The sequence below is a fragment of the Notamacropus eugenii genome, chromosome 1 (genome assembly GCF_028372415.1).
Source record: "Notamacropus eugenii isolate mMacEug1 chromosome 1, mMacEug1.pri_v2, whole genome shotgun sequence".
Taxonomy (NCBI): Eukaryota; Metazoa; Chordata; class Mammalia; order Diprotodontia; family Macropodidae; genus Notamacropus; species Notamacropus eugenii.
Window position 1 is genome coordinate 349,330,482 of NC_092872.1, and position 24,476 is coordinate 349,354,957.

At 40.1% G+C, this 24,476-nt stretch overlaps 2 protein-coding genes across 6 annotated transcripts in view; one reads left to right on the top strand and one right to left on the bottom strand.

Moving 5' to 3' along the window:
- Positions 1–597: 597 nt before the first annotated feature.
- COA8 (cytochrome c oxidase assembly factor 8) lies at positions 598–24,313 on the bottom strand. The gene is made up of 7 exons (XM_072628958.1): positions 24,236–24,313; positions 23,862–24,029; positions 23,309–23,683; positions 13,181–13,378; positions 11,727–11,790; positions 7,389–7,479; positions 598–4,447 (listed from the first exon to the last, which is right to left on the bottom strand). Exons 1-7 carry the CDS (start codon positions 24,311–24,313, stop codon positions 4,345–4,347), a joined length of 1,077 nt encoding a protein of 358 aa, XP_072485059.1. The 3' UTR covers positions 598–4,344.
- The window catches only part of BAG5 (BAG cochaperone 5), a 40,769-nt gene continuing 39,783 nt past the window's right edge, over positions 23,491–24,476 (top strand). For all 5 annotated transcript variants that reach the window (XR_011971853.1, XR_011971854.1, XR_011971855.1 and 2 more), the window contains exons 1-2: positions 23,491–23,696; positions 23,880–23,969. Coding sequence is in view for 2 of the 5 variants with exons in the window: in XM_072630103.1 (XP_072486204.1) it covers positions 23,491–23,696; positions 23,880–23,969 (296 nt within the window). In the remaining 3 variants the exon portion in view is untranslated. The remainder of the gene's footprint in view (positions 23,697–23,879; positions 23,970–24,476) is intronic.

The following is a 24,476-nucleotide window of genomic DNA, read 5'->3' on the forward strand; positions in this document are numbered from 1 at the left end:
ACTTATCAGATTTTTGCTTTTGGAGAGGGTATGAATTGCCCAGAAGTAGAGAGTCACACACTTTAGTTTTTGCTACTGTAATAGGCACTATACTAATAACTTCTGAGAATACAGAGGTTTATAATTATCAAGGCCCTACACGGTTTACAGAACACTCTGAACAGAAGTACAGCTGGAGAAACGCTGGCCTGGAACACAGCAGACGTATTCTAGCCCTGACTCTGCCACTAAAACCCTAGGTTGCCTTGGCCAAGTGCCTTTTCCTCAGTCTGGGCTTGCTTCCCACATGAAGGGGTTAGGGGTTGAAGCCAGAATATTAGATTATGTCACAAGTACATGTGACATAAGGTGTCTGGCATATGGTCAGCAGGTTCTTTCAGTGGACATCCTATCACTCTAGCTCTGATTCCCAACTCAGGCATGAGGACTCTTGGGTCCCTTCTAGCTTGGACATGCTGGTCTCCAGCTCTTTCACTATGGATTCTCACTCTAAGATAAAAGACTGCCCTCTTCAATGTAGCTTGATACCTGCATTTCCCTGTTGTTACAAAAGTGAAAGCGAAGTAAATCTCTATGAAAACCACCAAAAATAAGAAATGGAAAATACAAAATTTTTAATTTATTTTTTAAAAGCCCAGATAACAGAATCATTTTCGGCAAATGGAAAGATGTGGGTAAAGCCAAAATGGAAAACGTAACATTTGTAACCACTAACAAATATTTAAAAATTCAAGTACTGATACAACCAAAGTTAAGTTCTAAAAGCTGAAGATGGTTATTTAAAGAAAATTGAGAAGATTTTCCTTTAAAAAGAAATTATATAAAAAAAATTATTTTATGAACATATAGACATCAGGGTCAATGCAAAATGACCTTGAAATTATTTGCTTCTGGTTTATCTGTGGCATCAGGTAACATTAAAATGATTGCTTAGCTCAAATATTTATAACTCAGGAAAAGATCAAAGCCAGAGTACCTCCTCATTTCCTATCACTTCCATCAGCACATTTATACCTCTAGTAATAAACAGGGTTGACACCAAAGAATCAAGTTAACATTTGGCATTAAAATGTGACCATTATTTTTCAAAAGATGATGTGATCGATTTTGATTTCAGCAATCATATTTATGTATTGTTGCTAAAAGCTTCTTACCAACAAAAGCTCTTTAAAATGAAAAAGATATTGGGAGAAATATGCTGGAACATAGAGAGAAGAGAAACCTGAGGTGTAGAAAGAAGTGACTTTCTCAAGATCACACAAATACAAAGGGCCAGAGCCAGAATTAGAATTTCCCTAAATCTCAGTTTGGTGCTTTCTCCTGTATGGCCTTTCCTCCACACCAGATGTCCTCAACACAGATGACAAAGGCATATAAATTCAGCAGAGGTTAGACCAAATTTTAAAGGAGAAGGAACAGATCTGCAAAGAACTCTAGGTTCAATAAAGCTGCAGAACCCATGGCCACGATAGTCAAGGGATATGTTGTTTTAAAAACCAGCTCCCTTTAACTCTAAACTTCAAAGGGCCTAAACAATAAGCTTCAACCTATTGTGTAACTGGAGATATTTTCTTTCTTATGTGAATTCAAGTCAGATGTCTTGAATTTTTCAACATATGTTCTGTAATTTTCTTCCTGAGAAGAACACAATATATGAAAACTTTCAATGAGCCCGTTTCACAATACTGCAACTCTTCATTCTTACTTTCCAGGGTTTAGTGCTGAAAGCCCAATGAGGCCTTATTTGGTAGCACTGCTTGTCAAGTATTAATTAGTGCTGGTCTGTCCCCTCACCACAGGGATGATTTAAGCCAATAGGATAAAAACAATTTCTTTTACTAGGTCAACATGCATGTTGCTGTCACAGCAGCACAGAGATCACAGGCTATTAAGCAAACTTAATGGATTAAAGAGCCTTGTCAAGGCATGCAAGTGATCCAGGCTTTTCAAATGCTATGCTGGTGGAACAGAAGCCTTGGCAAGTCTTAATAGTCTGGAATGGTTTCAACAACAGGTAACAGATCTGTTTGTCTGCTGTTTAGTTCAGAAAAACTCATCGAGCAGCAGTTGGATTAAATGGCTACTGGGTAATGAATTATTCAGCCACACCAACTCTCCAATACCAAACTAAAGCATAAAAAGGACTGTGATCTCCATTACTAGGAGGAGGGCCCACCTAAGAAAATCACGTGTCCTTAAAATATTTAATGTAGAGTGGATTAAGATAACACAAAACACACGATGAAAAGCAGCAAGATATGATAGAAAATAGAAAAATAATGATTTGTGAATCTGGACACTTGAATCTTGTCTTGGCTCTGCCACCAACATACTGTTTGGCCTTGAGCAAGTCCTCTTCTTTGGACCTGTTTCCTCATTTATGAAACAGGAAGTTGGACTCGATCTCTAAGGTCCTTTCCAGCTCTGATACTCTAATGAATATGGATTGAACTGGATCTTTTGAAGAAAAATGTGAGTTCTCAGTTACATTTTAAAAATAAAATAACCGTTTTTTAATTTTCTTTGCCTAAAGATAAATATTTAACTACTTCTTTTAATTTAAAAAAGAAAAGAAAAATCAAGACAAACAAAAAACCCCTCCTAAAACTGTTTCCTAGTCTTAAGATGCAAGCCTTAGCAGAGAATAAAAATGCAAAGTCCTCAAAGCTCTCAAATTTGAATTATCTGACCATTTGTCTTTTTCATACTTCCACAGCTAAAAACACTCCTTTTCTACCGCCCTTCATAAACACCCTACTCCTTCGTACCTGCCGACCATTTGCTGCCTACCTTAAAGTGGGATTTAACAACTACTAATTCTACAGTGAGAACAAATCTGTGTGTCTCTGAAGCAAGAACTGTGTCTACCTCCCACACTTAATTAACATTTACCTCAAACACATCTTTCCTTCCTTAAAATCTACCTGCCCTTTTCTGGGCTGTAGAGGAAAAGAGGCCAGAGGAAGATAATCATGCTGAAGTGTCAGTCACTAGAAGAGCTGGGAAGTTCAGTTCCTCTGCTATCTCCATATTGACCGGGGTATGGGAAGGTCTTGAAAAGACCTGCAGACAAGTGGCAAGTGCAATGGGATGGTGATAGAAATTATTGTAGTTAAAATTAATATCTTCTACAATGTGCTTACAATTTTGAGTGGTTTTACAGGATGAGAACATCGCTGATTACCGTAGCCTTTACTGCAGGGTTTAGCCCAAAATATCATTTTAAAGCAATGTGATTAGTTTAACTAACAGACCGGAATTTATATGAGTGGGTTTTACCTTTTCAAAGAAGTTATCCTTAGACAGAGGTTTATCCATGGCTACCATTTTGCCCCTGTTTAAAACACAGAAGCTATGAGTTAAAAGATACCCTACAGGCAATTCTAGAAATCTCTTTTGGGACACGTAGGGCCAGTTTAACCAGTTACAGAAGAAAAGCACTCATTATTTTAGAATCAGTTTGTTTGGAACCCAAAACTGTCCCAACCAGCAGTATCACCCACTTCATTTGCTAGACATGGCTCTCAATGTTTCAAAAATTCCAATTACCCTTCAAGGGTAATGATGTGCTACAAATGAAAATGTTCAAAAATCTAGGAGGTAACCTCTAGAGAAGAGTTCTAGAAATATTTTGAAATATAGTAATAGCTTCATTTGGAAGTACACATTCTTTTAAATTTGTTTAAAAAAATCCCACAACTTTTTAATTACAGTGTAGTCACACTTCAAACCTTTGTTTCAAAGGATATTTATTTCAAAATAAGTACTAAGTATTTCTTTAAAGCTCTGGCAACCAACGTGATGTCTGATCAGCATATGGATATATACACTGGGGATAATTAATGTTATGATGGCTTAATTACCTAAGACTGTAAGTGATTACTTGACAAGAGGAACATCAATTACTTTAAAAGTATGTTTTGGCACAATGAATTATAGAGCCTGGGTATTATCTCAAAACATGCTGACCCCTAAACTGTCAGCTCAGGAATTAAAATGACCATAATACTTATCTCCATCAGGAAAAAAGTCACATGAAGCAAAAGCAAGCTGAGACCTGTGTGTTCTCTGGGCCACACCTCTGCCCCAAAATAACTCTGTCCCAGTTGATGTAAATTATGTTAATTGCTTGGGTTGTTATGGGAAGGAATACAAAAGTGATCTTTAATGAAAAAACTTCTGAAAGACATTTTGTAACACTTAAAATAAATTTTTTTTTTTATCATCCACATAAGTTGAGTTTGTCAGTCACTATGTTTGAGGTAAATAGGATGTCACAGTCACAACAGTGCCTGAACCTGATGGCCAGCACGGCAGCTGGTGAAGGCAGATGTAGGTGTGCTTCTAATTGTTCTTTACTTGTTTGAATCCAAGCTTCCTCCAAATCCTCTCTAGGGCCACTCTTCCCATGAACAGGGTGATAGTAAAATTACGCTTGTACCAGTCTCTAGATTTTACCACAAGAAAAAGAACAAGGAACATTATATATTATATATAATAGTAGCTTATGATTAATATTTTAAGCATTAGAGAAAAGACAGCACCAAAACCAAAAAGAATTGTTTACTATCTTCCTTTGTTAATAATTTTCCCCTTTTCCTAAAATACACAAAACATTGATTATTTATTACAACAAGACAGGAGGAAGGAAATGGAAGGTATTTATCATTAAAGAGGCCTTTTTAAATTATCTAACATTCAAAAATAATATTTTAGAAAAAATAATTCTAGGAAATCACAGAATTTCACAGCTGGAAGTAGCTGTACTAGAATCCTAACAGAATATCCAGCTTCCACTTGAACACCTCCAGTGATGGAAAGTGACTAACCTGCAGGGGCAGCATTTCTTACTCTGAAGCAGAGATCCACCTTTAAGCCTTTATTGACTCAGATGCTACCCTGCACTAAACCCCCAGCCTTTGTCCAATGCACTGCTCTCTGTTTAGCTCTGTATTCTGCATCCTATATGCAGTCGATTTTTAAAAAAGTCTAAATGCAGGATTTTACATTTGCCTTTATTAAATTTCACTTTATCAGACTTAGTCCATCATTCTCCTGAGAACTTTGTTAGCTTTCAAAATGAAACAGGGCTAAGCCACTTATCCAACTATCTTTGCTTATTCTGGTGATGTAAGTTCCATTCCTGACTTGGGCTTCTAGGAAAAAAGGAACATTTGTGGCCTCTGGAGGAAATGCATTAATTCGATGGATTTTCTACACACTTTAGAAAGCTTTCTCTGGGAAAAAAGACTCTGAAGATGAATGATAAGGGGTATGTTGAATAGGCAATGAAGTGCTTGGACAAGCTCTGTGGGAGTTGATGGGGGTTGCCCTGTAAGCATCCACAATGCCTGATCCTGGCCCTCTATTTACAGAAGCAGCACATTTCATACTCAAAGGAGAAAAGACAGGCTCCACCTCCTCTCCAATAATGGCCAGAAAAGTGGTTAGATTCATTTATTACTGATGCTGACCTGAGAAAGATTATGAAGATTATGAATAAACTTGCATTTATCATTACTATAGTTAGTTCCCAACTCAACTGGAAATGCTTATACAGAATCCATAGCTCAAGGCAAGGGTCTTATATTCTGAAAGCTAAGCCTCTCAGAGCCAGAATGCTAATAAGTATGTAGGTCATGCCATTAGTTTCAGCCAAATGAGCTGATGAGTGAATACAGGACTTCTGTTCTGGAACAGGCTCAGAGTACTTTATCAGCACTTGGGACAGAAGGAAGAAATAACAAACGAGGGCTCAAACACGAAGCAAAGAGATGGCAAGCAGATGATGTGAAACAACACGTTACATAAAGCCATTCACAGTTACTCTGAAAACTACACAACCACCCATCACACATGAGAACAATATTTAAATTTCTATTACTTCCGGGGAGGGCATGGGAACCTAATCACAACTTGTAACATCATTTCTATGAGAAAATGTGCTCTGAATTCTAAACAAATGATATGTAAACTTTTGTAACAGGTTGTAGTTAAGAAACTGAAAACCTGGGCTCTATAGTTTACTTGCTATGTGATGCTGGGCCAGGAGCTTCCTCTCTCTAGGACACAATTTCTTCTTCTATAAAATGAAAGGATTGAAGAACATAAGGCTCTACCTGTTGGGACACTCTGTGTCCTAAGGTCCCTGCCAGTTCTAACATTGTAGGAGTCTGTAAATTTGTGAATTTATTTATGGGTGGCCATTCAAAGGGAAAGCAATGCCTTAATGAAAATCAGTATGAGAAGATAGGAAGTATTTTGTCTAAGTTTATTTAGAATAAGTCTATCACACATAAGACTATCATATACTGACTTCTACATCACTTTTCATCAGAAGATCCTAAAAATGTAAAATGTGAAGTTATGCAATTGTGGCTAAGACTCCATTGCTAATGCTCCTGCCCTTCATGTACATAAATTATAAATAGACACATTACACTATTAACCAACTATAAAAACTAAGCACACATGGATGGGGATTAGTATGGTAATAAAAAAGACTTAAAGTTATTTAATAAAATTCATAAGCATTATTGTGTTGCATTGCAAGGTCATTAGGTATAATTATATATAGCTCACATAAATGACTATGATTAATGAAGTCTGACTTGAATTCACAAAAGGAATTTCACCAACTTCACAGTGAGTTGTGAGGGTTAACAGCAAAGCTTCATTCTTCTGCGTATTCTGTGACTAACAGACATCCCTCACTTCTGCAGACACAAGGCCATTTCCCTTATTTTACTAGAGAATAGGAGGAGAGAAAAGAAAATAGTAGGCCCCTAAAAGTGGAAGAAATGTTACCAAATGGGTAAAAAGACAAGCAGAGAAGGCTGTGGGCTTCACCCAGTTCACAATTTTGCCTCGCGTTGGCTCTGTTTACTTTCAACTCTACTTTCCATAAAAGCTTTACCCAGAAATATTTTAGGTCACGTGGGGTCATACACTCAAGCAACCTATAGAGAACACTGCTATGTGCACAAATCAGAAGCTGAGGACAGAAATTAGACACAATAGAAACCTGTTTGACTAAAAACCTGGTTCAAATCCTGGCTTTGCTACTCTGGCTGAGTCATTTGACCTATAGGGGCCTTAGTTTCCTTGTTTTTAAAGCAAAAGGGTTGGGTTGGAATATTCCTAAGATGCTTTCTTATCTGATACTTTTGATACATTTAATCTGTTAGACCATGAAGAAAGTCAAAGTAAGACTGTTTAAAATGATCACTTCATTTAAAAATTCTGAGAAGTAGGTTGGCAGTAAGAATATATGGATCTTGCATAAAAATGAGATTAACTTTAAAAAGACTATTACTGTGAACTAATATGCAATCATAAACCATTTGGATTTAGTATTCCTCAACTATGTTAAAATAAAAAGGACATACCTGTTATAGTACATATGCTTCTGAAAATTTTTACTTAAGAATTCCTTGTAAAAATCAGCCATTTCTTCCGCATTCAACGTTATTTTTTTACCTGAAAATTAATTTAAACATAAAACTAAGGTACAGGTTTAGGGAGAAAAAGGTTTTGCTACTGTAACTGGGGTGAAGAGTTCAGCTTTGCTTCAAGTGATTTAAAGAATTATAAGGAAAATAAATGTATAACTTCTCTATCAGAAAACCTTTTTACTTTTTAAAGAACATGAAAAAAAATGTAATACCATTATGAGAAAGTAGATGAGATTCTTCCCTTTCAGGCATCCTAGTTTGAAATTCAACCTTGTGTACACACAGGACTGTGTACATATCATAGAAGTTTTTAATCTTAATAGAAATAACTAGTTTTAGGCCATTTCTCAGGATAGAGGTTACTGTACCACATCAAAACGACTTCCCAACTGCCAATTCTTATTGGCAGCTTTATTATACACCTCTAAAGCTGAAGGGACTTGGAAGTATTTTTATCTTTTATTCATAGTAGATCCTTCCATCAGAATAGCATTAAGATACACTGAGTAGGGAAGAGTAGCTGTTTTAGGATACTTACACTATGTGTCTATGTGTGTGTATATGTATATTATCTAGATAAATCCTAAAAACACTATAAAAAAACCCTCTAGAACCAGAGTTAGAAAACTATGGCTCTTGGACAAAAGCTTGTGGCCTGCAAAAACAGGTGAGCTTAGAATAATTTTTACATTTTTAAATAAAGTTTTATTGTATTTAAAAATGCAAAAACCATTCTTAGTTCATGTGCCACACAAGAGGCAGGTCTGGATTGTAGTTTCCCAACCCCTGTCAAGAGCCACACAAAGGGTTCCAAAGATAATTAAAATGACCATAGACATCTATCTTTGATATCTTTCTATTCACATCTAGTATAGGCCTCTGCAAAGGTCAGATGTTGTTGCTGGACAAGGTCTGTATTGGTTGTTGGAGGTGGGGAGTATATAGGAAAAAGACAGTACTGTGTGAACAATAAGCATAATAACACCTTAAAAAATAAGATTGGAAAGGTAGGTTGGAATCACATCCTGGAAGATCCTATATAATAGACAATGTGTATAGGGAGATATTGAAGATGTGAACTGCTGAATTTGGTAGGATTTCCAGCCAAGATGACTACTCTAGCATAAAACCTAAAAATTGCACCAAATCAAATAATGATCAAGAAAGTCAATGAAAAATTACAGTGCTTCTTATTTAGAACTTTACAAAAAGTCAGTCAGTAGCCCATGAGCAACAGAAAGAAAGCCAATGGCAAAACTGGACCCAGCTCCAGCATAGGCAAACAAGCCAGACATTTCCTGGTCAGATAAGAGATGGCCCAAAGACACCTATAGAATGCAAGAGTATAGCCCCAGGAAGGCTGGAAACCCATATCATGGAGGTAGGAAACCCACACTGTGGACTCTGGTTACCTGGAATGTCAGTGACCAGTGCAGTCATGACAACACTCAGCCCAAGTGCAGGTTACCAGAAGGCTCCTACATTCTGTCCTACCAAAGGGCCCTAAAGATCTAGAGCTCTGAACAATGCCGATCCAAGAGGACCTGGCCCCTGGAGGAAAGGAACCCAGGTGATCCAGGGTGACACTGAGCAGTACTCCACACTGAACCAGGAACCTTTACAAGAAGCCTTAATTCAGGAACTGAAGCTGGACAGATCAGAAACCTCAAGAATATACAGATCACTCTACAGGCATGACCTATATGAAAATCCAGTAAAGGAGACTGAGGAGTGGCAAGTTAGGTAGGAGGAGAACCAGGAAAGCGCAGTGTAACAAAATTAAAGGCCGCAAAGAGGTCAAGAAAGAAGGAGTCTGAGAAAAGGCCAATAGATTTAGCAGCTAAGAGATTATTGGTAACTTTGGAAAGAGCAGTTTCAGTTGAAAGATGAACTGAAGACAGACTGTAGAGAGTAAAGAAGGAAGTAGAGGCATCAAGTGTAGATAATCTTCTCAAGGAATTCAGCCACAAAAGTGGGGAAAGATGTAACACAACAGCTAATGGGGATGAAGGGATGAAGTGAGGGTTTTTTTGAAGAAAGGGGAGACATGTGCATGTTTGTAGGCATTAGGGAAAAAGCCAATAGAGAGGGGGAGACTGAAGATGAATGAAAGAGTGGGGAGGATAGAGGAGGTAAATCTCCTGGAGCAGATGAAGAGGAATGAAATAATTTGTGCACATACTGGGGCTAGCTATGACAAGGAGATGGGCCATCTCTTCCTGGGAGACAGGGCTTAAGGAGGAGATAGTGGCAGAAGGCATCTGAGTGATATGAGATGAGGAAGAGGGAGCTCATAGTGAATGGCCTTAATTATTTTTTCCAGTGAAATACAAGCATTCTCAGTTGAGAGAGTGAAAGGAAGGGAAGCTTGAGGATGGGTGAAAAGGTTTAGAAAAGCTGTTGCAAGGAGTTCTTTGCCATGAACAACCATATGACAGAATGTATGAAATCACTAATCACAAGACACAAATAGAATATCTGATTGGCAAAGAAGTAAAAAGACAAACTGGTAAATGCTAGAGGAGTTATGAGATGACAGGAACAGTAATCCACTTGGTGCAGTTGTGAATCAATTCAACTCTTTTGAAAAACAACTTGAAATTATACCCTTTGTATAAACCCTTTGACTCAGCACTCTCACTCCTAAGAGGCAACAATTCATACACACAAAAAGATTAGTAGCAGTAATTTTTTGTAGTGGCAAAGAACTAGAACTCAAGTAGATGTCTCTACCAACTAGGGAACATATGATCAAACTGGGGTATATTATTGTGTTGTAATAAATGACACATATGAAAAATTTACAGAAATTTGGGAAGATGTAAAGATTGAAGCAGAATGAAGTAAGCAGAACCAATAAAATAATTTACATGACAGCTATGATAAAGACAAGGAAAATGATACTAGACTGAAGGATTTTAGAACTCTGATCAATGCAGTAGCTAATCATGACTTCAAAAGACTGACAGTGAAGCTTTTGGACTAGAGATGTAGAACAAGGCACCTATTTTAAGACATGATCAATAGATCATGTTTGGTTATACTCATTACAAGAGAGCATTTGGAAGGAAGTCAGGGGGAAGTGACAGTAATATTTTAAAAAACACCAACAAAAGATTTTTAAAAAATAAAATAAATAGAAAAACATCAGAACTCTGGCCAACGTAGTGCCCTTGAATTCAGAGGACTCAAAAGGGCTTCCCTCCTCTCATGGGAGGTGGTAGACTTCCAGTGCAGAATGAGACATGTGTTGTTAGATGGGGTCAATATGTTGGTTTGTTTTGTCCAGTTGTACTTCCTTGGCCATGGATGAGGAACTGGGAGAATCAATGAGAATTTACACTGGTGTCTATTAAGGCATCAATAAAACATTAAAAACAAAAATAAAATAAAGTGAGAAGGACTTTCAACAATTCCAGGGTCCTCCTCAACATAAAATCCTTAACTTCCATGGCCTTCAGTTTCTTCACCCATAAAATGAGGGTACTGGACTAGCTGGCCTTTCAAGTCTTTTCCAGCTCTATATCTATGAGCCTCTGAATAAAACTTCTGTTAAAAACCATTACTCTAACAGTTATGCTAATATGATCATGAATTGTAAAACACCATTGTCTCTCAAGTATCAAAACTGTAGGTGATCTAACAGTTTAGGCATATGTAAATAGCCTACAGTTTAAAAGCAAAGATGACTTAAGTGCATGAAATGACCTAAAAGAGATCAGCTAGGCAATGTATGATCAGAAAAGATCATGTATTGAGAGCAAGTAATAGCCTGACTGTCCCTCTGATCTCTCAATACTATTAAAAGATCTTAAGAAAGACCTCTCGCACACTGAGTTTATGGGAAGATATGGACAAAAGTTGCACAGGCTGAGAAAGTTTGGATAGATTATATTCTGAATCACTTGAGGGAAACCATAAAAGTATCCCCGAGCATAATCTTAAAAGTACCCTCCTAAAAATGCACATCACAAATAGTTGCCTAATAGTACTATTTATCCAAAAGTTGGCCTAGTGGACAGAGCATTGAACTTAAAGGTCAGGAAGACCTGGTTCAACTCTTGCCTCAGACATTTACTAGCTGGGGGACCCTGGGCAAGTCACTTGACTTCTTATGACCTTAGTAAAATCAAAGTAATAGAGTACTTTACCTAAAAGGATTGTTGTGAGGATCCCAATGTGTTATAAAAAGCTTTGCAAACTTTAAATACTATACATTAGTATTATTAAAATAGCATCCTTATAACAGAAAAAAAAGACCACTGTACTAACCTGTTTCATCTTTCAATCCCAGACCTTTAGCTTTCAATCTTGAGTGAATAAATTCTTCTTTCTCCTAAAAGATGAAATTGTTATTTTCTGAAATGGTAAGACTTTGCCCCTGAAGATAATTATTTTATCACTGGCTCCAATTTTTCTTCCCAGACTTATTTTTCTCTGCTTCCCTTCATGCACTGTTATTTGAAAGATATGCCCAGAGCCTGGGCCAGGTGTGCCAGGACCCTGGGGTCACATCCAGATGGGCCTAGAGTAATACCCAGAATGGATGACTAATCACTTGTCTCTCTTTTCTCACTTTCTACTTCTCACAATTGGGGAGATCATCCCTCACACACAGAAGGCCCTTCCCTCCTGGTGAAATCCTGCTCTTCTACTTCAAGATGCTGCTTGGGTGCCATGCCATCATTCCAAAAGAAGGGATCTCTTTCTCCCCAATCTCTCTCTGGTTGGTTTGTCTTACACATTTAGCACATTTTAACTTATAGTATGTATGTGTCCTATCCCTTTACTATATTTTTAAGATCTTTAATATTAGAGATCAGAGTTTTCATCTTTGTATTCATAGTGCCTTGCACAGAGTAAATGTCTAATAAGTAAGTGATGAACTGTGTCGTACCAGCTCAGAGCTAAGTCACCACACTACACGATTTATACTGAATCTGCCTACATCAGGCAGTATCATTCTTTGCTTTCTATTAATTTAAAGACTTTTCATAACTGCTTTTCTTGCAAAAATAATTTACCTTTGATAATACAATGAAGATAATTTAAAATGCTAACGAGCACCACACTGGGTTGCTAATCTTGTCCTAATTCTTCTTCTCCAATGCTCCATTGCTTCCTTTTCTTTTCCATTCTCCAGACCCCCAAAGAGAACAAAACACACAGAAATCTAAGAAGTTGGAGACCTGGATTTCCTGCTTACCCCCCTGCATATTTTTATGCTACCAAAACTCAATTCAGCTTCATAAGCATTTAATATTAGGGACAGAGAGCACAGGAAATTCTAAAACAAACTTCTAGTTGTACAGAGTTTGCTTAAAATTCACAGAATAGGATAATATACATTTTTGCATGTATAATACATATTTTTGATAGCTCACCAGAATGGATACAAATATTACACACACATACCAATTTAAATATGAAAACTGATATTTCTTTTCAATTGTGTACAAAATGTTGCAGTAAGAAATTTGAAATCTTAGAATATGGCCAAATTACACAAAAAAATACTATACACACATTCATATTCCTTATGTGTAATATATACATACAATTTCAAAACTACAATACAGTAATAATGCCACTTTTCAAACTATTTTTACACAGTGAAATGAGATTTTTAAAATGTAATCTACCAAGTAACCAAAGAAACAAAGGTACATCTAGCGCCACCAAGTGGCCAAAAAGCTAACTTGCATTTTGTTCAAACCTAGGCTCACCTTAATAAACGTCTGATTCTGCTTTGCCCAATATTGTTGGTTCCACTCTTGGGTTTCTTGTCTTAATTTCCTAAGCTGCCGTTCCAATGGAGATTCATTTTCAGGGATGTAAAATCTGATCGGTCGAAGGTTTGAATATCTATCCGGGGGTCCAATCCAATCATTACAAGATTTTCTGGGCGGCCAGGATGTTGACATCTTTAAGAAGAAAATTATTAATACATATCAACAATGATTTAAGTTTAATAAACAAAATGGATTCACCAAAGTTCCTAATTAATTTTCTTTTCAAGCTTTAGCGGGCATAAGCAGGGTGCTGCAAGGAGTGACGTAAAAGATATTATTGAGAGCATGTGACTGTAAAAGGAACAAGCCCAATCATATGTCAAGAATAAAAAGCATCATATAGTAAGATGAGGAGCCAAAATGTTACACTGTTGCTCACTAAATATTAAAAGAACAAGGTCATCAGAGCACTGGGTAAATCTTCTATGTAGTATTTACATGAAAGCATAGATAAGAACTGCACAGAAAGAGAAAACATGGTATAGAGAACACTCACAGAAAGGAAACTATGAAACTGAACTTTATTTGAAAACACAAAAAACTGCACAGAATGGGATAAGATGGTACAATGAAAATTCACACGAACAAATAATCATCATCTTCACCATCATTACAGTTAACATTTCCACAGCGTCTGCTATGTGCCAGGTACTGTGCTAAGCATTTTACAATTCTTATCTCATTTGATCCTCATGACAACCCTGGGAGGAAGGTACCATTATTATGCCCATTTTAGAGTTGAGGAAACTGAGGCTGATCGAGGTGAAGTGACTTGGCCAGGGTCACACAAATAGGAACTGTCTGAGGTTGGATTTGAACTCAATTCTTCCAGACTCCATGCCCGGGACTCTATCCACTAGGCTACCCAGTGACCCTGGTTGAACTCACTGACTCATCAAAATACCAATTAGAAAAAAAAAATGAAGCAATAGAGAAAAAGTGAGCATGTAAGAAACCCTCTCTTGGTTCTCTTCTTAATCCTCTTCCAAGTATTCAATCAATTTCTAAATCTTGCTTGTTTTTTTTTCCCTTAGTATCTCTCTTATCTGACCTATTCTCCACATTTATTCACACAACTACTCCCCTAGTTCATCACTTATCACCTATTACTCTGACAGGTTATGATATCTTGAATTGCTGCCCCAAGTTTCTCTCCACTCCAATCTCTCACAAAGCTGACCAACCTCCAACCACCAACCCTTCAATAAATTCCACTGACTCTTCTAAGCTCTCTCTCTCTTTATATATATATACATGTGTGTGTGTGTGTATATATATATATATATGTAAAAGTCACAGAGATGCCCAACTCTCTTCAGATTTCCAGGGCAGCCAGAAAAAGCACAGGTAAAAGGAGTGAAAGGTTGCCAGTGCTCACCAGAGAAACTCTATCTCGGAGAACTGAAGATTCAGCAGTCTAAGGACATTCTAGGGCAAGGGTGTTTTTCTTTTTTTAATATTTTATTTTTTTCCAATTACATGTAAAAATTTTTAACATTTGTTTTTAAAATTTTGAGTTCCAAATTTTCTCCCTTTCTCCCATCACTGAGAAAACAAGCAATTTGCTATAGGTTACGCATGTACAGTCATACAAAATATATTACCATATTAGTTAAATTGTGAAAGAAAACCCAGACCATAAACAAAACGAAAAATAAAGGAAGTGAAAAAAGTATGCTTTGATCTGCATTCAGACTCCATTAATTCTTCCTCTGGAGGTGGAGAGCATTTTTCATCATGAGTCCTTTGAACTGTCTTAGATTAATATATTGCTGAGAAGAGCTAAGTCATTCCCAGCTGATCATCACATAATGTTGCTGTCACTGTGTACAATGCTCTCCTGGTTCTGCTCACCTCACTTTGCATGAGTTCATGTAAATCTTTCCAGGTTTTTCTGAGAACATCCTACCAGTCATTTCTTATAGAACAACAGTATTCCATCACAATCATGGACCACAACTTGTTCAGTCATTCCCCAATTAGTGGGCATCCCCTCAATTTCCAGTTCTTTGATACCACAAAAGAGCTGCTATAAATATTTGTGCACATATAGATCCTTTTCCTTTTTTTTTTTTTTTAATCTCTTTGGGATATAGACCTAGTAGTTGTTATAGCTAGGTCAAGAGGTATACAGAGTTTTATAGCCCTCTGGGTATAGTTCCAAATTGTTCTCTAGAATGATTAGATCCACTCACAACTCTACCAACAGTACATTAATGTCCCAATTTTCCCACATCCTCCCCAACATTTGTCATTTTCCTTCTGCCATATTAGCCTTTCTGATAGGTATAAGGTGGTACCTCAGAGTCGTTTTAGTATATGTTTCTCTAATCAACAGTGATTTAGATAATTTTTTAATATGACTACAGATAGTTCTGATTTCTTTGTCTGAAAATTGCCTATTGATATCCTTTGACGATTTATCAATTGGAGAATGACATATTCTTATAAATTTGACTCAGGGCAAGGGTTCTTAACTTTAACTTGCTACTGTAGGGCAGGGGTCATGGACCCCTCGGGGCAGTATGGTGAAGCTTCTAGACTCCTCAGAATAAGGTTCTTAAATGTATTAAATAAATTATAGATTATAAATGAAACAAACTGTATTAAAATAAAGATATATTTTTCTCATCCAAGTTCATAGGTCCCTTGAAATCTATTGATGGATCTTTTGTGGATGTGTGGAACACAACTTATCACTGTCTTTGTGCATTGTTGATATAGAGTGGAGCAATAGGTTGTAGGTCATAGTGTTTGAAGGAGTATGTATATTGAAGTCCTGTAGTATGAGGGCAGGTGTTAGGGAGGAAAGACTGTGAGCCAGGCACTGGACTCATTTAGGAAAGAAGGAAAGTGTCTGAGGTCAGGAGATAATAGCTACAGGAATTCTGAGTGGTAGATATGGAGTGAATGAACCTCAAAGGAAGAAAGTTTACTGAATATGTGTGGTAGGTAGAGAACTGAAATATACCTATGGAGAGAAAGGAGTATTCCAACTCCCTGATAGGGAATGAGTGAACATGCAGCCAGTGCTGTGACTAGAGGGAGCTAGCTTAACTTATAATTGCATAAGAATCCTCTCAATAACATCCTTGACAGGTGGCCATCAAACCTTTGTCAAAAAGTCACTCTCTGCAACTCTTCAGCATTGTCTCTCTTCACCTATTGTTCCTAGATCTGTTCTTTGGGGACAGAAAGAATAAATTTGATTTTACTTCCTCATGACAACCTTTCAGATGCTTAATGGCCACTATGATGTTTGACCCCATATGGCAGGATTTTGAGGTACTGCACCATCCTGTTCACCTTTTTCAGGATGCACTCCAGCTAGTCAATGTCCTTCCTGAAAGATGGCATCCAGTACTAAACACAAAACTATAGACATGGTCTGATCAGAGTAAAATACAGACTATTTCTTGCCTCTCTGGACACAATTCATCTCAAAATATCCTTAGAAAACACTAGCTTTTTTGTTTATCATATTTTAGTATTAATTCACATACTAAACTTGCCATCTATGAAAAGACAAGATTTTTTTCAGGATGAATAGCTCTTTTTTTTGTCATGAGTCCTCCTCCTCCTCCTGCCCCCCCCTCCCATCTCATCCTAGCCCTCCCAGATCTAGGACATGGAAAGCTGATTTTTTGAGATTCGTTATGTTTTGTCTTTCTTGATTCCTCCCAATGTTCACGAGATCTTGTTGGACTGACTCTGTCATCCAATGTCATTCACTTTCCCAGATTAGTGCTAGATACAAATCTGATAAGCATGCTTCCTATTTGCAACTATTCAAGTTGCTGGGGGAAAAAAAAGGGTTAACTAGCATAGACCTCAGAAATATTCTATAGGTCTAGCCATTCAACAAAATTTGGATCCACCTATTTGTAGGTAACGGTTTTTATCTTGTCCACAAGGATAGCATGGAAGGCTCAGTCCAAACTTGAAGACAGCTGAGACAGCATGGCAGAGTCAAGATCCAAAAAAGATTTCAACTAGCTAGAATGATGGGCCACAAATAAGGTCAAGAAGAATCATAGTGCAGTTAAAAGAATGCTGGATTTGTAGTCATAAGACCTAGGTTGAATCTCCCTTCTGACACTATGTGTGATCTTGGAAAAGTCACTTTCACCTCTGGGCCAGAAATTTCTTGTTTGTAAAATGAGGTCCATGGACTAGATGACATTCCAGCTCTAAATCTATACTGTGAAGATATAATTTAATGGCGAGGGGAAAAAGCCCTATTTTTTTAATCACCTTTATAAATATGAGATAACCAAATCTTCCACTGATGAAAAAAAAAATTGAGTGGTTGTAAGGGGTTGAAAGTTCAATGTGAGTTAATGGGGTGGTAGGGCAGCCAGAAAGTTCTATTTTGATGCCTTGTGGTGTGGACAGAATGTATACTCTTGCATACATTGAAGAGCTTTGTGTATGGCCCCATCAATCAAGTGAGTGTATTTCCTGAGGAGCAAACTAGCTAACTAAAGAGAAGCAAACCACCAGTAGGTTGGGCACTTGGTGATAATTTTTTTTTTTTTTTACCATGGCAACCTTTGAAATAAAGAAAAATTTTAAATGGTACTCTATTACTTCTACAATGACAGTCAGGAAAGGGAGCAGAAGTTGCTAAAAGAATCACACCCCACCATTTGTTGGGTATATTATGGTATAGATTCCTTTTGAATATGGGTTGAACTAGACGGCCTCCCTTCCAACTCTCAAATTCTGTGATTCTGTTATAGAAAGGTTTCACATGTGCAAAATATCTATAGCATCAGTTTTTGCAGTAATGAAAATTATAAGCAAAATAGGTGCCTACCAACTGGGAAACTGCGAAAATGGGGATATACAAATGTAATGGGATATTATTTCCCTGTAAGAAAAGACAAATATGAAGACAAGATTTGTATACACTAATAAAGTTATATATGCAGAACCAGGAGGATAATCTATGTGATAAACACAAAAATGAAAAGCAAACAACACTGAAGGCTTTGGAACTTTGACCAATTTTGATTTCAGAGGACAGATGGGGAAGAATGCTTCCTGCTTCTTGGCAGAGAGATGGTGGACTATAAGTACAGAATGACACATACATTTGTAGACATAGCCAATACATTGAATTGTTTTGGTATATTACTTTTTTGTTATAAGTAAGTATTCTAGGGGGAGAGAGAAGTCATTGGAAAGCGATAGTATTATAAAAAGAGATAATCAATAAAACATGTAAGGGGGCGAGGAGGGACTGGTGGAATAGGCACACCCTTCTACTTTCAAAGTGACTATCTGCCACTGTCATTTAGCAACCTCTCTTTATGCTTCCTTTATTACTTAGGCTAATTCCTCATCAAAAAAAAATTCTTCCAGTTTCCAGGTCAATTTCCTTGCTTTCTCAAGGAGTTAAGTTCTTAGGTCAATTTTCTTCTTCACTACAACCATACCTGAGAATTTCAATACATACACATAACATATATATAAAATAATATATATGTGTATATATGAATATATGTATATATGATCCTGCACATATTCTACCAGCATGGCTGTATGTAAATGAAACATAGAATACAACAATCTCTAAAGAATTAAAAATGAGTATCACACAGGGATGTGGAGTGGTGCATGGTAGAAAGGACAGGAATACAGAAAGACAGTTATAAAAGATGTCATTAAAAAATTGTATGAAAAGAAGAGACAAGCTGGAGACATGGTGAGAAATGATAGGTGGACCACCATGAGGTCAAGAGAAAGTGAAGGCCACTAGTATGCTGGGTGGCATCTGCTTTAGCAAATTTATAGAAAAACACAAACAAGAGTGACAACATGGCAGAGGCATAGGATAGATTGCAATCTACATCACAAGATTGCAAATTGAGGAGACCACAGATCCATTTAAGTATTTGAGTCTGCCAGCTGAAAAAGTTAATATGACCTTTGCATTAAAAAAGGTAGTGTCAAAAAAGTGAGAGAGATCGTTTGCAGTGGTCAGACCACATCCAGAAAATTATGTTCTAGATGCTATATTTTAGAAAGGACATTCAACTCAGGCACTAAAACCCTGTGTGACTTTGGGTACTCAATCTCTCAAGATTTCTCTTTCCTTATGTGTAAAATGAGGAGAGTGGGTTGGGTGACTTCAAAGGTCCTTTCCAAATCTAAACAAGAGGCAATTAAAACCATGAAATAAAAGAATAAGTTAAAGGAACCAGTGGTGGAGGAGCCTGGAGGACAGGAGACTTAGGAAGGAGGGGAATAAATGAGGGTTGTCTTCAAGTATTTGAAGGGCTATTTCTCCCCAGGTAGAGGGATTAGGATTGTTCTGCTCGACCCCAGAGGGCAGAATTAGAGGCAATAAAGGTGGAGGCTACAGACAGGCAGGAGACAGAAGTTGCAAGGACAATGGAGGAGAAGCAAATAGGTAGGAAGAGGACCAGGAGAGCATAAGATCATGAACGCCAATCAAGAAGGTAGTGGTAAATAACAATATCAGAATCTCCAGAGAGGTCAAGAAAGACAAGGACTTAGAAATGGCCATCAGATTTAGCCGTTCAGAAATCACTGATAATCTTTAAAAGAATAGTTTCAGTAGAATGCTGAGATTAGAAGCCAGATTGTAAAGCTCTGAAGAGTGGGTGGTGAGACAGCAGTGGCATTAAGTATAGAGGTTTTTGCTTTTTTGCCATAGCATGAAAGCAAATTAGAAAAATGGATCTTCAGATCTGTGGTACAAAAAAAATGCCACTGTATCAGCCCACCTCCTCACCACACAAGTGTAATGTCTGCAAAGTAACATTATTTATGATACTTTTCCAAATAAAAATAATACTGCATAGCCTGTGTTATTCACAGACCCCGAAATTCCATTAATGTCAATTGAACAGTTAGTTATAATGTAGCTTTAACTGGTAGTTACACAGTTGGGAGGAAATATAAATAGCATCCCTTGGTTAGCATTTCGATGCTGAAGACTGTAATGACAATAGTTACATAAGGCCGTATCTACACTGTACCAAGCCACAAAATTGGGAGTTGAGGGGGCAGGGAACAGTAAATTTCTGAACCTATTTTCAAGAGTGAAACTTTGCCCCCATGCAACAAGTATGACTCCTTCAAGAAACTGGTCTGAGTTTTGCTCTTACAAAATGATGCTCCCTTTAGACTATTCAGTTACCTTGTAAATACGAATTCTTGCTCTGAAGAGGGCCCAATGAGACCTCGAGTGAAATCAGTGGAGCTCTATCACCATAACTAGAATCGTAATTCAAGGAAAACAGTCTTCTGAAAAATCAACTCATTATATAACATCCTGATGTAATAAGAGAAATAGAGGCTGAAGTGGCTATCACTCACTTTGACCTCTGCTCCAAAAAATGTTTAGTTCTAAGTTTTCAGGCAGCATAAAGCAATGGAAAACATCACTGGGTAAAGAATATGAACAAACAATATTCAAGAAAAGAAATGCCAACTACTAAGTGTAAGAAAAAAGTTCCAATTAATATGAGAAATGCACATTGGCCTAACTCTGAGCTTTCACCTTTACAACCATCAAATTGGTAAAGATGATAAAATTAACAAGTATTTATTTTACACCCATTATGTGTCACCCATTGTACTAAACACTGGAGATTCAAAGAAAAATAAAGGTCTCTATCCTCAAGATACAGCCAGTGTTGGGGAACTGGACTGTTTAGCTAGAAGGTAAGCCAATTAATAGACTTGGTAACTGTTCTGGAAATCAATTTGAAATTATTTGAGAAAAGTTACTAAGTTAATCAATATTCTTCAACTCAGATATCTCACTATAAATGACACAAAATTCCCATACATACCAAACTATTTAGGGCAGCGCTTTTTGTGGTAGTAAAAAATGAAAATGAAGTATGTATCTAATACCTGGGGAATAACAAATTGTGTTATATGAACAAATTGTGGTATATGAATGTAATGGAATATTACTGTGATGTCTCTGTACATAGGTGAGGAAATTCCCCCTACAAAAGCAGCAACTTATCCAATTTATGGCCTGGAGTTTCTTCTTGTTGCTGTTCAAGTAGTTTCAGTCCCACCTGACTCTTCCTGACCATATTTATGGTTTTCTTGGCAAAGATACTGGGATAGTCTGCCTCTCTTCCTTCTCCAGCTCTTTTTACAGATGAGGAAACTGAGGCAGACAGGGCTACACAGCTAGTTAGTGTCTGAGGCCACATTTGAACTCAGGAAGATGAGTCTTCCTGACTCCAGGTCTAGTGCTCTCTCTATCCACTGGGCTACCTAGCTGCCCAGGGTGTCAGAGATCAGGCTTGACCAAATCTTCCTGGCTTTTAAGGCCAGCTCTCTGTTCACTATCCCACACTGATTTTCCATACTGCATTTCTATACTTTATCTTCAGCAGAGTCAGTGAGCTAGTATTTTCATATGAAGGCAAAAAACAGCAACAACAACAAAAACCCAAACCCATGAGCTGTAACAGAGAAATGAAAGGTGGGGGGTGGGATGGGGATTGGGCCCTTAAAAATATCTCAGAGAGAAGACTGGAGTGAAGAAGCTACCAGTCATACTTCTTCAAAAGGGGAAGGAGGTTTCAAAACACAATGGTAAACACTGTAATATATACTCTGGTCAATTCTTTTACAGAAACATTTCATACGTCCTGATTTTCCCCTCAAACATAGAGACCTGGGATTAGCTAGCAATAAATTAGGGCAGAGATTCAAACTTCTGCCTAAATGTTAGGAATTTTCCTTTCTAGGAGCTCTTAGGTATTAAGATATAAATTCCATAAAACAACAAAGGGAGAGAAAAGACCTAAAAGAGTAAGAGACCTAAGGGATATTATATAGTCATTAGGCTAAAATTAATCACTTGTTTTTAGAATGCGGTTGATCATATCTCCAGAGAAAGCCAGTATGGAAGAAGGTTGAGCTCTGGCAAAAGATGCCATCCTAACCCCTTTTTCCCTCTCCCCCCACAAAAGACGTAGGAGAGATTTAGCTGTGCCCCCATGTATCAGGGAAGACGGGAACAGAGAGGAGGGGGTCCTGGCCAAGGGTCACTACCCACCATAACTAAGGCCCGAGTCAAACCAAGCACCGGCAGTCACCGTCCGACGGTGTTTACTCCTTGTTCTCGACCCCAAGCCAATCCGCAGGGAGCAGCTGCGGAATTCCGGGGCTCAGAGAGGAGCCGGCCTGAAGGGTCCGGAAGCGCCAGGGACAGAGAGTGCGCCGGGATTTGGGGCTCCGCCACGATGCGGGACGTCCAGGCAGCGCTTTAGGAGCTTGGGCCGCGGGAACGTGCGGCTTAGGGCGCGCACACACGACTCCATAAAACCGCATCGAGGTTCGGCGACACAGACACCAGCCGTGCCCCTCCACAGCCGCGATCAGGGCCGATGTCACCGCGCTCCCTGCAGGGCCAGGCCGGTCAGTCACTCTCTTCCGTTCCGAGTGGGGATGAGCAACAGACAGGCGTGGGGTTCAGTGACTGGCCGGCGTGCCACCTCTCACGGGCCCGGCTCAGGGACAGACACACGTCGGGGCTCCGCGACACTCTCGGCCCCTCCCCCCACCCGGCCGAGGCTCAGAGGCAGACGCACGTCGGGGCTCAGTGACTGTCTGCCCCTCCCCCACGAGGCCGGAGCGGGTGCCTCCTCTCTGCCCCTCCCCCCCGGGGGGGGGTCGCGGTTCAGTGACACGCTCCCCGCCCCTCCCCCCACCCGGCCGAGGCTCAGAGGCAGACGCACGTCGGGGCTCAGTGACTGTCTGCCCCTCCCACCACGCCGACGCTCAGTGACACCGAGACTGACAGCCGTCGGGGCTCAGTCACTCACACACTCACACACATACACACACACATATACACATACACTCACACTCACACTCACACACACACACACACACACACACATACACACACACACACGCCGAGATTCGTTGACACCCTCCCGCCGGCCCGGGCGCGGTGGCACCGCCGTCGCTCCCGCGGGTCACGGCCGGCCAGCGTACTTGCCGGGCCTTGCCACCTCGGGGGCCCCGGGCCCGCCCCGCTGACGCCCTGGTTACCCGGCTCCGCGTCGAGTCCTGGGGCTCTGGCCCTTCTTCCGAGCCGAGCCGGCGGCCGTGGCAGGAGAAGCCGCGGCGGGGCGGACGGAGGAGCCCCTGCCTCCAGCCCACCCGGGCGGCCGCCGCCATCGGCATCTCCTCGGCCCCGCCTCGGCCGCGCCGCTTTACGGCAGTCTCGTAAAATGGCGGCTGCGGAGGAGGAGCCGGAGAAGGAGCAGGAGCCCGGGAGCCGGGGGCCGACCGTGTACTCGCCCAGAGGTGACCAGCGAGCGGCGGAGGCGGCGAGGCAGGGCTCCATCTGGCCGCCGGGGCCGCCCCCGCCTGGCGATCCGGGGCAGTGCCGACGCTCGGCCTCCCGGCCGCAGGAGGACTCCTCTGGCCGCAGGGGGTGGGTCAGGCCTTCCCAGGGCGGGGGTGGGGGGCGAGGGAGGCGGAGCGGGAAAGGGGAGGAGGAAAAGGAGGGGCAGGAAGAGAAGGAGAGCTAGGCCGGGCTGCGGGGCCGGGGCCCGGGCCATGGTGGCGCTGGGACGAGTGAGGGGCGGCCGAGCCAGACGGGACGCTTTCCTTTCAGGGTCCGGCTTGAGGTGATAAGAGCCAGGGTGAAGGACTCGGCGGTGGTGACCGACTGCTCGCTGTGGCCCCTCCGGAGCGAGATAGAGGGGTATGTATCCCTCCTACCAGCCCCCACCCCCACCCCCGGACCGGGACCCCCCGCGGTGCCCTGCCGGGCCGGGACCCATCCTCAGTCTTCTCCCCACCCTTTTTTTTAAACCTTCCCTGACAGGCCATTGTCTCTTTTTGTCACCCCCCACAAACTCCCAAAGGCCAGCCCCTCTCTTTTTACTCCCTCCATGTTCCTAGAGGCCGATCCCCATTTTTTCACTCCCCCACATCCCAGGATGCCTTCCTTTTCTCAGATCCCCTCACAGGCCGGGCTCCCCTTCCCATGCCTTCGGAATCCGGGCCCCCGCTTTTTACTTCTCTACTCAGGGTGGGCCCCCCCATCCTTCCCTCCCCAAGTCTTTAGGTCTCTTAGCTTTGGGGGGCCTGGAAGGGGTGTCTCCTCACTATCGTGCCTCCCCACACAGAACCAGTTCTTTCCCCGGTGCTGCCCCCCCCCCCATGACCTCCTTCCCCATGGGAGGGAATGGGGTCATCGATTTTTAAC